This window comes from Mauremys mutica, chromosome 12 (genome assembly GCF_020497125.1).
Source record: "Mauremys mutica isolate MM-2020 ecotype Southern chromosome 12, ASM2049712v1, whole genome shotgun sequence".
Lineage (NCBI taxonomy): Eukaryota > Metazoa > Chordata > Testudines > Geoemydidae > Mauremys > Mauremys mutica.
In genome coordinates this window covers 37,113,830-37,128,399 of record NC_059083.1, presented here as the reverse complement: position 1 = coordinate 37,128,399, position 14,570 = coordinate 37,113,830, and the positions used below count along the sequence as shown (strand labels likewise).

The window sequence follows — 14,570 nt, the reverse complement described above, 5'->3', positions numbered from 1 at the left end:
CCACTCCCCTCCCCCTCAGTGTTGCACCCAGGGCTGTGAAAGGGTGCTTAGTGCAGCTTGTGAAGGAAGGGGGGGGTAAACGTGCTTTAAGGTGCCAGTTGTGTCTCCTCATCTCACTGCTGACTAGCTGCAGCCCCAGTGCTCAGAACTCAGCAGTGATCTCAGGGGCTGCACAGTGCTCTGTAGGAGTTTTCAATTGCCTGCTAAATGCTTCCACAACGCCACCTTTTCACTCAGCTACATCCTGAATAGTGGGGACTGGGGGCGGGGGAGGGGGGAGTGTAGCAGATGCCAATTTGAGGTGAATAGTCTCTTGGCCAGATTCTACTGCGTTTATGGTGCTTTGTGCCATGGGCTGGAGCAAAGTGGCTGGTGGATAACCAGGAATCTGGTTAATAATTGTTCTCTAAATTCAGCTTTCTTCTTTCTCTCTCTCTGAATTATCACTAATTCAAAATAGTAGTATGCAAGCTGACTGGATAATGGTAATAGCATAATCTCTTGTTATAGCACTGCCTGATTAGTAATTGAATATGTTGGCTGGCACCTTTTTTTACGTGTTCACTCCCCCTGATGTTAGAACCTGGCTACACCACTGGGGAGGGGAGCTTCCTAGACCTGTGCAGCTGGGGCTTGGGTGAATTTTGTGATACTGTGCCCATCCCCAGCTACTACCCTGCAGTCCCCACTCCTGCACCATGCTGGGCAAGGGGCAGCCCCATCCCCAGTGAGGCTATGGTGAGGGGTGGCAGCAGGGGAGGCCACACGTGATGGCAATTTCCCCCCCCCCCCGGTACCCACCATAGGGGAGGCGAGTGGGCTTTCTGGACCTGAGAGGGACCCTAGGAGCATGTGCAGTGACTGGGGGGGCAGGAGGGGTCCCTCCCCTGGAGCTTGCTGCTGCCAGGGAGGGTGGAGGGGAGTCCTCTTTGGCCCTAGCCCTGGGGCAGCCTGTCTGCACCCCAAGTTCCTTATCCCCAGCCCTGCCCCAGAGTCCTCACCTGACGGGAAAAACACGCAACTTAAATTTGGTGGTCAGTTTAGAGTATCATAGAATATCAGGGTTGGAAGGGGCCTCAGGAGGTCATCTAGTCAACCTCATGTTCAAAGCAGGACCAATTCCCAACTAAATCATCCTAGGCAGGGCTTTGTCAAGCCGGGCCTCAAAAACCTCTAAGGAAGGAGATTCCACCACCTCCCTAGGTAACCCATTCCAGTTCTTCACCACCCTGCTAGTGAAAAAGTTTTTCTTAATATCCAACCTAAACCTCCCCCTCTGCAACTTGAGACCATTGCTCCTTGTTCTGTCATCTTCTACCACTGAGAACAGTCTAGGTCCATCCTCTTTGGAACCCCCTTTCAGGTAGTTGAAAGCAGCTATCAAATCCCCCCTCATTCTTCTCTTCTGCAGACTAAACAATCCCAGTTCCCTCAGCCTCTCCTCAGAAGTCAAGTGCTCCAGCCCCCTAATCATTTTTGTTGCCCTCCACTGGACTTTCCAATTTTTCCACATCCTTCTTTGCAATGTGGGGCCCAAAACTGGACATAGTACTCTAGATGAGGCCTCACCAATGTTGAATAGAGGAGAATGATCATGTCTCTCGATCTGCTGGCAGTGCCCCTACTTATACAGCACAAAATGCTGTTAGCCTTCTTGACAAAGGCCAGAGGAGGGAGTGTTAGTGCCTGTGTGTACTTCCGGGAAGCGCATGGTGTGGAAGGGGATGCTGGGATGCTCTGGAGGAACCACTCCTTCAAAGCCAGTCAGGACTCTGGGGGAGCCTCCTCTCTGAGCAGACTGTCTCCAAGGCAAGAAGTTTACACCTTCCTGGGTCTGACAGAGCATTCAGCATGCCCTTCCACACCATGCACTTTCTGCAGTGAGTCCGCACAGGCGGGGTCCTGGGGCAGCCAGAGGTCCCTGCACCCCAACTCTGCAGTCAGACGTGACTCTCAGCCAGCCAGTAAAACAGAAGGTTTATTAGATGACAGGATCACAGTCTAGAACAGACCATGTGGATACAGAAAACAGGACCCCTCAGTCAGGTCCATCTTGGGGGATGTGGAGCCCAGACCCAAGTTCTGGGCTTCTCCCCATTTCTCCAGCCAGCTCCAAACTGACACTCCATCCTCTGGCCTTTGTGTCTCGATTCTGGACAAGGAGGCCACCTGATCTTTGTCCCCAACACCTTCAGTTGGCACCTTGCAGGGGAAACTGAGGCACCCACACAGTATTCAGAGAAAATATTAAGAACATTCCCACTTCATCACAACAGGTGCAACAAAATATAATACTGTATATTGAAGTAGGCAAGTGCTGCTTCTGACTTTCCACTTGTAATTGACCCTTGTAATCTTGTGGCACTAACGTGTTGTAGCTTCATTTTATATCGGCTTACAGGGCAGGAGCGGGGGGGGGGCACCACCATTTTGGGCCCCACCAAAAATTACACAAACCTGCCGCCTATGTATGCTGGTGGATAGCAGTATATGAAGATAGATTCCAATCATATTTACATTGGTGTAAACCTATAATAACTCCTTTTTTCTTGAGTCATGTTTGTCTGGATTTTTCCTAGTGTAAATACCCAATTCTGCATAAACAGATTGAACAGTATTTTCTCCGTGAGGCAATAATGTCATCAGCTGATTATATAAAGAAACACAGAATGAAATTGTTACTGATGGAGAAACATGGACATTTTATTCTTAGAGAATAAGCTCCAAACTATCAGTTTACTCAGTGCACCTTTGAGCTCTTTGTTTCTCATGCTGTAGATGATCGGATTCATCACTGGTGGCAACACAGAATAGAGAACAGCCACCATGAGATCCAGACCTGAGGTTGAGCTGGAGGTGGGTTTCAAGTAGGCAAAGGTCCCAGTGCAAATAAACAAGGAGACCACAATGAGGTGAGGGAGGCAGGTGGAGAAGGCTTTATGCCGGCCTTGCTCAGAGGGGATTCTCAACACTGTGGTGAAGATTTGAACATATGATACAATTATGAAAACAAAGCAGCTTGAGGCTAAGCACACACTAAAGATGAGAAACCTGACTTCACTGAGGTCTGAGTTAGAGCAAGCAAGCTTGAGGAGCATGGGGACTTCACAGAAGAACTGATCCACCATGTTGCCTCCACAGAAAGATATTGCAAATGTGTTTCCAGTGTGCACTGCAGAGTAGAGAATAATACTGATCCAGGCACTGGCTGCCATTTGGACACAAGCTCTTCTGTTCATCACTCTCTCATAGTGCAGTGACTGGCAGATGGCGACATATCGGTCGTATGCCATGATGGTCAGTATGGCAAAATCTGCTGAAGCAAAGAAGAAGACAAGAAAGACTTGGCCGACACATCCAGAATAAGAAATCAATCTTGTGTTCATGAGGGAGTTGGCCATGGATTTGGGGATGATGACAGAGATGGAGCCGAGGTCTAGGATGGACAGATTCATCAGGAAGAAGTACATGGTGGTGTGAAGTTGATGGTTGAGGGCTATGGCTGTGATGATGAGAAGGTTCCCCAGTAGGGATGCCAGATAAAGCACTAGAAACACCACAAAGTGTAAAATCTGCAGTTCTGGAACATCAGAGAATCCCAGAAGAAGGAATTCGGTCATGGTGGTTTGGTTGGACATTTTCTTCCTCAGTAACATTGTGTGATGGCTGTAGGGGGAATGAGAAGGACAATGATCAGAGTTAGAATGACAGTGGGAATGGCCCTGATTCCTTTTTATGTAATATCTCATTATATAAATGTCAAACTTTCACAGCACTCGTCACTTGCAATGATGAGATATTGTTAGTGCTGCTCACCTCTGACAATCAATCAGTCACGTTATCACATTAGTGTAAATTGGGTCGGCTCATTTAAAGTCAATGGAGCTTCGTTACTTTACCCCTTTTGAGGATTTGGCCCAAAATGTGGCCTGTTAAAATCTTTATGAAGGATGGAACAAAGTACAATCCAAACCCAACAATTCTTCCAAAGAAGGTCCCTCTACTGCAACCATCACCAAGCTCACAGGTTGGCCATAAATGGATAGACTAAAATGCCAACACAGCCTGATTCTCATGTAGACTCACCCAGCATCATAAGTAGCAGCTCATCTGTGATTTTTCTACGCCAAGCTCTGTGCCTAGATGGCCTGCTGCCTGCTTCCAAACCTGCCTAGATGGCCTGCTTCTGTGCCTGGTGGATTTATGGCACCAACTCCCAGCTGCACTTCGGCCTGGGTGTAACAATGGACTAGCGGCATCCCTCTGTCACCATGTTGTATCATTTACTCTGCACTGTGCAGTGCAGGACACTTGGGCTCTACTCTTGTCTCTGCCAGTGACCTGCTGTGTGACCTTAGACCAGTTATTTCCCCTCTTTCTGCTTCTGTTTCCCCTCCCTCCCTCCCTTTCTCTGCTCTGTCTACTAGGACAACTATCCCTTTGGAAGAGAAATCACATAGATGCAGTAGAATAAATGGTTTGAAATTAAGGTCTTATCAGGCAATATTAATGTTCCCCAATTTATTTGAAGTTTAAGGCAGGTTGGAAATTTTCATCTGTGTTCTTTTTAATGGAAAGCGGGTTTTCAGCTAAACAGCAACAAATGTCAGAATCTGTCTGCTTTTCTCCAAACATATTGTGATTGGTTTGTAAAGAAATTGAAAACTCAAAACCCAAACATTTTTGGTTTTGTGATAAAAATAATCCAGTTTTCAGCAAAAAGTTTTCATTTGCCAAAAACTGCAAAAAAAAAAATGGATTTGAGGTTTTCAGTTAAAAGTCAAAATTTTCCTGAAGGATGGAAAAATTCCAATCAGCAGTAGGTATTTGATTAAATTGAGAATAAAAGTCTTAACAAGTTCATATTGTAATTCATATTTGTCATCTTAATTTTCCCCTGTATGTTGATCCCCCAACGTATTTAATTGACATAGAAAACTTACTGTGGTGATCTTTGTGGATTTTTTTCCCAATGTATGATCCATTCAGCCATCCAGCACCAGGATTCTTTGGTCAATATCTACCAGAATCTAGAAGCAAAAGGCACAAGCATCTGAGAATCCTTTCCCCCTTCAATTTTGAGACTGCTCAGCCAGAACTTGACTCAAACCTCTTGGCTCTGCAGATGAGCTGTGTGTAGCTGGCACTGAGCATCATCGGCATTAAAGGGCAGATGCTGCGGGAAGGTGATTTATTAATGTCTATTTTCTAAGGGCTAGCGGGACTCACTCCCTGGAGCACTGCACAGCTCAGCAGCACAGGCCCACAGGCAAGTGCATAGGTGCCTAGGTGATAAAGCCAAAAGAGCCATTCTGATCCTCTAGTCTGCCCCTAACATAGCACAGGCCTATGATCTCCCCCAGCGTTCCCTGAATTCAGCCCAGCTTCTGTGTTACCTGTGGGCCAGGATCACAAAGATGAAGACAGGCACCTACGGGAATTTATCAATGTTCCTAAATGAGCTAGGTGTCTAAGTCCCATGGTCATTCAGTGGGAGTGAGGAGCTTAACCTGCTTAGATGCGATGCTATTGTCAATCCCAATAGGCAGCTATCTCCTCCTTTAGGTCCCTAGACCCCTTTGTAATCCTGGCCCTGTGTTTCTCGTTAACTTCCAAGGCCTGGGCTTCCCCTGAATTGCTGAAAATGGTGCCTGGGATTTGCAAAGGAGCCTATGGCAGTAAGGCATGTACATCTTGGGCTCGTAAATCCCTTAGATACCCTTGAGAATCCCAGCCTGTAATGATAACTAGGACAGCCTGGTGTCTAGAGAAAGAAGGTCGAGATGCTAAGAACTCCTGTGATGGAAGCCCAGCTATGCAGCTATGTTACCTCAACTCTTTGTGCCTCACTTTACCAAAATCTGTGGGATAATAATTAAGACTGGATGAAAATTTTATAAAGAAACATTTATTTAGAGATGATCCATCATTCACCCACTGAACCCATCTTACCCTAGACTCTGAGTGTTTCTCTCCCTCTCCCTCACCTAACCCAGACCCCGAAGCAAACACCCACAGCCCTTAATGTTCTCTGACCCCTCTCAAAACCCCCACCCCACAGACCCTATCAGCCCCTGTTCTTTGAGATTCCCCCTCCCATGGCCGAGTCAATTCTCACCCAGAGTTCCTGACTCAGCTTCCTCAGAGATCCCTGCTTAACCCCTCTGCCCACCAGTCCCCTCTTCTGCCTACCAGTTCTCTCCTCTGCTTAGCCCCACTCCCCTGATATGGCCCCAGCTCCAGGAAACAGCCACTCACCCCTGGCTCCAAACACCTGCCCATTCTCTCCTCCTTCTCCCCATTGGCAAGCCCTGGCCACCACTTCCTTCCTTCCCCACTCTCCTCTTTCCTCTTCCTGGCCAAGCCCCTTTTCTGAACAGTATTTCCAGGGTGGCCTCTGCCAACCAGCACACAGCTAACCTGGGGAACTCACTTCCACAAGGTATTGCTGAGACAAAAAGGTCAGCGGGGTGAGACATTGGCATGGATCACGAGAGCCTTCGTGGTTAAATTAGATCAGAGAATGAATTAAATTGCCATGGTGCAGGTCTTCAACCAGCCATTAACTCACAGGGAACCTCCCTGAAATGGAGATCAGTGCAGAATTGTCCACTGGGAGTGGTCCCTGTCCCTCTATTTTCAGCAGCTGGTGGTGGTCCCTCCAAGAGTCACAGCTCCGAGCTGGGCTGTTCCCAGGAGCCTGTGGAAAGAGGCACATTTGCTCCCATAAAGCTCTGCTGACTCCCAGGGCTGGATTCAGACACTCCAGGGCCATGCATGGAGGTGGAGAGGGCTTCAAAAAAGGCTGGGACAATGGCATGGGACCCTGCTCTGTCCCAGAAGAGGAGCAGGTGACTGTCCCCCAACCCCTTGGGATCAGCTAGGTGCCCACAGACAGGCAGAGGGCAGTCATGGTCCCCACAATCCTTACCTCCCCAGCCAGGATGTGTCTGCTAGGGTGAGGTGGTCAGGACTGCTGCGCTCTTCCCCTCCCCTGCACAGAGAGCCCCCTGCATTGGTGGGGTTGTTGGGGTGCTCCAGAGCACTGGTGCTGGGAATTCAAATGCCATGGAGATGCCTGGGGCAGTTCCCTTCTCCCAGAGCCATTGTCTCAGACCCTCTTCAGACTCAGGCAGACAATGCGGCAGCTGCTGCACTGGGGGCAGATCTCCCCATCCCACCACTATTGTTCCAGGCTGTGGATAGTGCAGCATCTGTTGCTGGCCCCAGTCAGACCAAGGGCACTGGACACTCCCACCCATCGTACCCCAGCATGTCCCGTTCCTGGTATCTAGTCATGCTGTCCTTGATGCGTACAGCAGGCACTCTGATATCAGTGGGTGCTCCTTGAGATTCACCAGATGGGGAGTTTACAGAGTGGGGGCAGAGGGATAGTGAAATGAGGTAGGAGACACTGCGATTAGTGGGGTCTGAAGGGCAGAGCACCTCATAGAGAAGGGCCATGCCCCAGGGGATTCTGGGGTTGAACGGCCCAGGACCACACAGAAGGGCCACACCTCAGCAGGGACTGGAGTCAAAGGACCTGAATCTCCTCTTCCTTAGACCAGACATACTCCATTGTAACACCCTGGGGTGAGTGAGGGGGAAATCAGCTTCATTCAGTACAAAGGAGTTATTCCTGATTTATACCAGGGTGAGTGAGAGGGAATCAGCCCTATTGACTCCAAAGGAGTCACTTCTAACTTTTCTTAACGTTGGTGTTTTTTGGTGCTGATTTATTGTGCACAGACAGAGAACAAACCAGGGCTCAGATCTGCACAGCAGGGAGCATTTCCAGTGCTCAAGGGCCACTCACCAGCTCTTTGGAGGAAATAAAGTGACAGCGTTATTAGCCAAAGGGTTTAGCTTTCAGTTAGGCCCGTTAGCCTTCAAAGGGTTTGGAGTCACACCGAATGGATTACGCTGAGCACGTGCATGGAGAGAGGATGAACAGGTTCAAAGCTACCTCTGGCTCACAGACTGTGAGTCCTTGAAGGGGGAATGTCCAGTAGTGGCTGATAAACCCTCATGCCATCTGGGCACTTTGAGTTCAGTTCTAACCCTGAGCCGAAATCTGAACCTAAGAATAAGGAGGCACCTGGCTTTGTCTGAGGGTTTCTAACTGTAGGGAAATGTCGCCTGGGCACTGCAGGATATTTAGATGGTAATGAAACAATTTTTGAAATACACTTACCTGCTGGGAGAGGAAGATGATGAGGGTGGAAGAGATGGTGGGAATTGCGGGAGTAGGGATTGGGGAGCAGCAAGTGGAGGGAGGTTATGGGGAAAGGGACTAATAGGGTGGGTGGGTAGGAGATGGGTTGGGGGTCAGGAGATGAGGGGTGGGACACTGGGAAGAGGGGACATGAGGGTGAGTGATGGGGGACTGGGAGACAGAGGGGTGTGATGTCCTGTCTCTTTCAACGTTCAGAGGGCTCTATGTTCTCTTCCCTCCCCAGTGCAAAGCCTCACTTTCCTGTTAGGTCCAGTTTTGCAGCGTGAACAATAAAGCGAGCACAGCACCGAGCTGTGTTTCCATCAGCGCTCTCTGCACCTGTGTGTCTATCTCCTACGCTGCTGGATCCAGTACTAGAACGAGGGGCAGGGCGCCTGACAGCCCCACACTCACCTCCCTTGTGTGTGCCAGTATCAGGGGGCTCGCGATGCATTTATGGTGTCGGATACCCCTCCCTCTCCCTCTTTTGTGACCTTGGCGCCTTTCTCCTTCCCTTTTGACAGGAGGGGGAACTAAGCCTCTCCCTAATCACCCCTCCCGATGTGTGCCATGGTCTGGGGAAGCGCAGCCGCTCAGGGTGTGAAGCTGAGGGGAACCCAGAATGACCAAGTAGTGCACAGAATACAGCTCCTTTCTAGAAAAATGTGATGATTCTTAAAAGAGCCTTTTACTTCACTCATCATCCATATCCATGGCCACCTACAGCTGCCACAATGACCACTAACTCAAATCAACAAGCTTCCTTTCTGTTGAAAAACTAGGAAATAAAATGGCAAAAAACATTATTAACACAGAGTTAACGTTTCCCAGTGACAGCTGGTGCTTGCCCCTCTTGCAAATTGCCCCTCTTGCCCCCCCCCCCCCCCCGGGCGGCCCTGTAAAAGAGTTTGGCTAATTAACTGAGCAAAATGCCGGCTGAGAGGGGTTATGATCACTCTCTATAAACACATCGAGGGGATAAACATGAGGAAGGGAGCAGAGCTATTGATGCTAAAAGAGAATGTTAACACAAGAAGTAATGGGGATAAATTGTCCATGAGTAAATTTAGCTTGGAAATGAGAAGAAAGTTTGTCCCCATCGGAGGAGGGACGATACAGAGCAACCTCCCAATAGGAGCCATTGGGGACAAACAACCTAACTGGTGTTAACACTGAGCTGTGTCAGTTCAGGATGGGGATTATATGACTGGGTTGCCAGTGAGAGCAGGGGATTGGACTCAGTGACCCAGGTCCCTTCTAGTCATATCTTCTTAGAAGGGGCAGCTCTAGGTATTTTGCCTCCCCAAGCACGGTAGGCGGGATCTTTTCGGTGGCTTGCCTGTGGGAGGTCCCCGGTCCCGCGGATTCAGCAGCCCACCTGCAGGAGGTCCGAGGAAACCGCGGGACCAGCTGACCCTCCGAAGGCAACCTGCCTGCCGCCCTTGCGGCGACCGGCAGAGTGCCCCCTGTGGCTTGCCGCCCCAGGCATGTGCTTGGTGTGCTGGTGCCTGGAACCGTCCCTGCTTCTTAGGACAAACAGCAGGCTAACAACTTGGACAGGAAAGTAAGCTTCTAAACCAGAAGCACAGCCTGATCCCCTCTTCCCAGGGAAACACGACACAGACATACCCAATGGCCCGAGCACCAGCTCATCTGTGATGATTCCACACTGAGTTCTGTGCAGAGACGTCCAGCTACCTGCTTACAGACTGATTCATGGCCCCTGTTACCTGCTGCACTTGTGTCTCTGTGTAATTATGGGACAGGAGCATCCCTCTGTTACTGCTATAGTTTATCGTTTCCCTCTCTACCTTCATATCTGCGCTGTGCAGGTCAGTGGCAATCAGGAGACCTGGGTTATGTTCTTGTCTTTGCCACTGACCTTCTGGGTGACCTTGGGCAAATCGCTTCCCCTTTCCGTGCCTCTGTTTCCTCTCCCCCACTTTCACTGCCTTGTCTACTAGGACTATGATCTTGGTTAGGGAGGGGCTGTGTTTTACTATGTGTATGTTCTATGAACCTGTTTACAGCTTTGGTGTTCAGGTGGCAGCAGTGTGGGACAGAGGATATGGGGCTAGAGCAGGAGGTCTTGATGCTCTCCCCTTCATTTCCTCTGTGTCCTTGGGCAGGGTTGAGATAGACAGGCTTCAGGTGGCTGGTGCAAAGCTGACTCTGAGTTTACAGTTTACAGGTGCTAGAGTGTACAAAACACAATCTGCAGGCTTTGTTGCTATCCTGTTTTTGCTACTGTGCTGGTTTTTTTACCTTTCCATAACTATTCCTTTGAAACAGAAATAAACACAGTTGCAATAGAAGAAACAGGTTTGAAATGGATGTATTATTAAATATAAAAATAGTGGTTCCCAACTTTGTTTAATGCCCAATTTCCAATTAAGGACAGTCAGAGATTTCCTGCCCATTTTTGTTTTTTAAAAATGTCCAGGTAAAATTTCTGCTATACTTGAAACAAGTTTTTTTAAACTGAGAACCACAATTTTCTTTTGTTGGCGATGTAACATTTTCACTTTACACTAGTATTTTGCTAAAAACAAATACATGTTTGGTTCCCAAATCCTGATTTTTTTCTGATTTTGGGTATCTGATGCAAAGTTTTGCACTGATTTTTTTCTCTGACTGGCTCTAGCCCTCTGACTTAATTAATGGCAAAAGCCTTAAAGGGTCCAAATGATAATTTATGTTTAGTGTCTTACATTTACTCTGTATCTTAAACCACAACTATATTTAATTGAAATAATGAATTTACTGTGCTGCTCACTGTAGATTTTTCCCCAACTTGAGATGTATTTGATCTTCCAGCACCAGGATTCTTTGATCATTATTTTTCTATCTCCCATTTCCCTACCACTGTAGTATCTAGAAGCCAAAGACAGAGCTATGTAAGAGCCCTTTCACCCCTCACTCTGAGAGTGAACTGACAGAACTAGATTGAAACCTAATGCTCTCTGTATATGAGCTGCGTGTAGCTGACTTTGAGCTTCCCTGACATTAGAGGGCTGACGCGGTAGAAGGCTGTCTATCCGTGTCTATTTTCTAAGGGCTTGCAGGGACTCACTCCCTGGGGCCTAAACAGCTCAGAGGCAGAGGCCCAGAGGCAAAATGTCAAGAATTCATGGATTTTCAAGCCAAAATGTAAATATAATCCCCTAGTCTGATATCTGCATAACACAGGCCCTAGGATCTCTTGCAGGGTATCTTGACTCCAGCCCAGCTTCTGTAAGTTCTGTGGGCCAAGATTACAAAAGGATTTAGGCACCTAAAGATGGACACAGGTACCCAGTAGAATTTATCAAAGTTCTTAAGTGATGCAGCGGCATCGATATACCGGGTCTGGTGAAGACACACTACATCAATGGGAGAACGCTTTCCCGTCGACGTCGGTAATCCACCTCAACGATAGGTGGAAGATACGTCAAGGGGAGAGTGTCTCCCTTTGACATAGCATAGTGTGGACACCGTGGTAAGTGGATTTAAGCTACGTCAACTGAAGTTACATTGTTTATGTAACATAAGTAGTGTATCTCAGATTGACATAGCATGGTAATGTAGACCAGATTTAACAGTTCAGATTGTAATTTCACATTTATGTTCTTAAATATTAATAGCCCCAAAATATGTAATTGAAATAGCAAACTTACTGTGCTGGTCGTTGTGGAATTTGACTCAGCTTGTGATGCGGTCGATTCGCAGGCATCAGAATTGCTTGAACATTATCTATCTATCTATCACTGTCTTATCCAGCAGCCCTTTGCTGTCCCCTTGCTGTGTGTCCTGAGTTGCTGGCTCTCTCTGCAGTTCCTAGCATATCAGGATCTATTCCACAGATGGGCACTCCCTACTCCCCTCCCCAGGTAGGCGTGGCTGAGAGGCAATGGACTAAATGGGATCAGGGACTGAAAGCCCCTTCCACCTCTAGAGATGATCCCAGCTTGTGCAGGCTTCAGACATGGTCACAGCCCAGAATGTCCCTGCTCTGGGGCTAAATAGCTGAATCCGGTCTCCAGGGCTGTGATCCCAGCTCTGATGTCACTTCTGGAGCAAATCACCCTGACAACCTGCACTAGCTGATCCTAAGCCCACAGAGGTGAAACAGCATCCACCCTGGATCTCTCATGATGGCAGCAACCCTGGAAGAACCCTTGACTAAAAACAAGGCAGGGCAGAGTCTGAAAGGGTACCCTCAAGGTGTTTGCAGAAATAAAATATATAGCACAGACATGTAACTTGCAATAGCTAAGAGCCCAGTGGCACCAGAGCCTCAATACCTAAAATACCCCCTTCCTTCATTAACCCCACATAATTACCTCTGGGAGAACAGAAATATTTTTGTCTCTTGCATTGCACTAGCATTTCTTGGAATGCAGCCACCAGAGGTACCTGCTGCTCAGGCTGACCCAGTTGCTTCAAGCAGATCACTAGGAGGTACCCAGAGGCAAAGACTAAAAACTAAGGGCCAGGTACAAAGCCAGAGGAAAATTATACAGTTCCAATGACTTCAGAGCAGTTGGGACTATTTACTCCAACTGGGAATCTGGTCCTTTGATTTGAATGGAGGTATGCTTGTTTACACCAGCTGGGGATCTGGCCCACTACATAGTTTCAAAACCATATTCTTTGCCTGTGAAACTGATCAGAAACTGATTCCAAAGTTCCTAACCTGTCTGCACTTTCTTAGCTCTTTGCCCCTTGGGATTAATTACAAGTGAAACTTTTAATGGTGATGGAGAGATTCATTTCTACTCGGGATAGAATTTTGGAGGAATTCAGTGTTGCTAAGATTTTCTGTATCTGATCTTCAGCTTCTGTTGGGATGAATGGCCCAGAATCTTTCTTTCTTTCTTTCTTCCTTTCTTTCTTTCTCTCTCAATATTTATATTGTTTTTCCTCTTACTGTGAACAGAACTAAACTAAAAGGTTCATTGGGCTGCAGATGCAAGGTTGCATGACATTTTGAATACCTGTAATTCATATTAGTTGCCCAGTATGTGTAAATTGGCTGTAGCTCCTTTGGAGTCTGCGTCCATAATCACCTACTTCATGTTAATTATCCACTTCGTTTTAAGTGGTCTCTTACAACTTGTGTGCTCTTCTTAGTGTAACAATATGTCCCTTCTTGTACTAAGCTTGGACACTCTGATTCTCTTCTCCAGACCCAAGGAAGAGCTCTGAGAAGTATAAAAGCTTGTGGTTTCCACCAGCAGAAGTTGCTCCAATAACAGGTGTTACCTCTCCTACCTTGTCTCTTTCAAAATCTTGACAAGTCTTGCAGGACAGGATACCAATTTTCCACCCAACTTTAATCTTCAAGTATTCTTCTGTGCTTTCTGTCTGGTCACCATGTACATGTAGACAAAATAAAATTTAGCAGTCGATCTCAAAGTGATTTATCAAGCAGGGTCGGTATCATCAGTCACATTTTCCAGATTGCACAGAGAGGGGAAATGACTGGCCTGAGGTCACACAGCTGCTCAGAGGAACAGAACTCAAGTGTACTGAGTCCCAGTCCCTTACTCATGTTGCAATGACTGAGGAAGGATATGCCAGTCATTCAAATCCCATGCACTGCTACACATTAGGGACTGAATGGCTAGGCAGCAGTTTTGCCGAAAAGAACCTTGGGGTTACAGTGGACGAGAAGCTGTATATGCATCAACAGTATGCCCTTGTTTCCAAGAAGGCTAACAGCATTTTGGGCTGTAGAAGCAGGAGCATTGCCAGCAGATCAAGAGATGTGATCATTCCCCTCTATTCAACATTGGTGAGGCCTCATCTGGAGTATTATGTCCAGTTTTGGGCTCCACACTACAAGAAGGATGTGGAAAAACTGGAAAGAGTCCAGCAGAAGGCAACAAAAATGACGAGGGGGCTGGAGCACATGATTTATGAGGCAAGGTTGAGGGAACTGGGATTGTTTAGTCTGCCAAAGAGAAGAATGAGGAGGGATTTGACAGCTGCTTTCAACTACCTGAAAGGGCGTTCCAAAGAGGATGGATCTGGACTGTTCTCAGTGGTAGGAGATGGCAGAACAAGGAGTGATGATCTTAAGTTGCAGTGGGGAAGGTTTAGGTTGGATACTAGGAAAAACTTTTTCACTAGGAGGGTTGTGAAGCACTGGAATGGGTTACCTAGGGAGGTGATGGAATTTCCTTCCTTAGAGGTTTTTAAGGTCAGGCTTGACAAAGCTTTGGCTGGGATGATTTAGTTGGGAAGTGGTCCTGCTTTGAGCAGGGGGTTGCACTAGATGACCTCCTGAGGTCCCTTCCAACCCTGATATTCTATGATTCTAACCTGGAAGACTCAGCTGAGATCCCTGCTTTGCAACAGATTTCCCATGTGA

The 14,570-nt window shown here is 47.6% G+C and overlaps 1 protein-coding gene across 2 annotated transcripts; it reads right to left on the bottom strand.

Moving 5' to 3' along the window:
- Window positions 1–2,678: 2,678 nt before the first annotated feature.
- LOC123346256 (olfactory receptor 14A16-like) lies at window positions 2,679–12,003 on the bottom strand. Of its 2 annotated transcripts, XM_044983554.1 has the most exons (4): window positions 11,872–12,003; window positions 6,572–6,700; window positions 4,944–5,030; window positions 2,679–3,666 (listed from the first exon to the last, which is right to left on the bottom strand). In XM_044983554.1, exons 3-4 carry the CDS (start codon window positions 4,991–4,993, stop codon window positions 2,679–2,681), a joined length of 1,038 nt encoding a protein of 345 aa, XP_044839489.1. In that variant the 5' UTR covers window positions 4,994–5,030; window positions 6,572–6,700; window positions 11,872–12,003. The 2 variants fall into 2 exon arrangements, with proteins under 2 accessions (XP_044839489.1, XP_044839490.1); XM_044983555.1 differs by lacking the exons at window positions 6,572–6,700; window positions 11,872–12,003 and adding an exon at window positions 6,434–6,460.
- Window positions 12,004–14,570: the final 2,567 nt, after the last annotated feature.

Excerpts from the sequence above, each read along its gene's own strand:
- LOC123346256 (XM_044983554.1), bottom strand. The coding sequence starts at position 4,993 with ATGGCTGAATGGATCATACATTGGGAAAAAAATCCACAAAGATCACCA. Across the intron at positions 3,667-4,943 it reads AATCCACAAAGATCACCACA|CCATCACACAATGTTACTGA; the intron begins GTAAGTTTTCTA and ends TTCCCCCTACAG.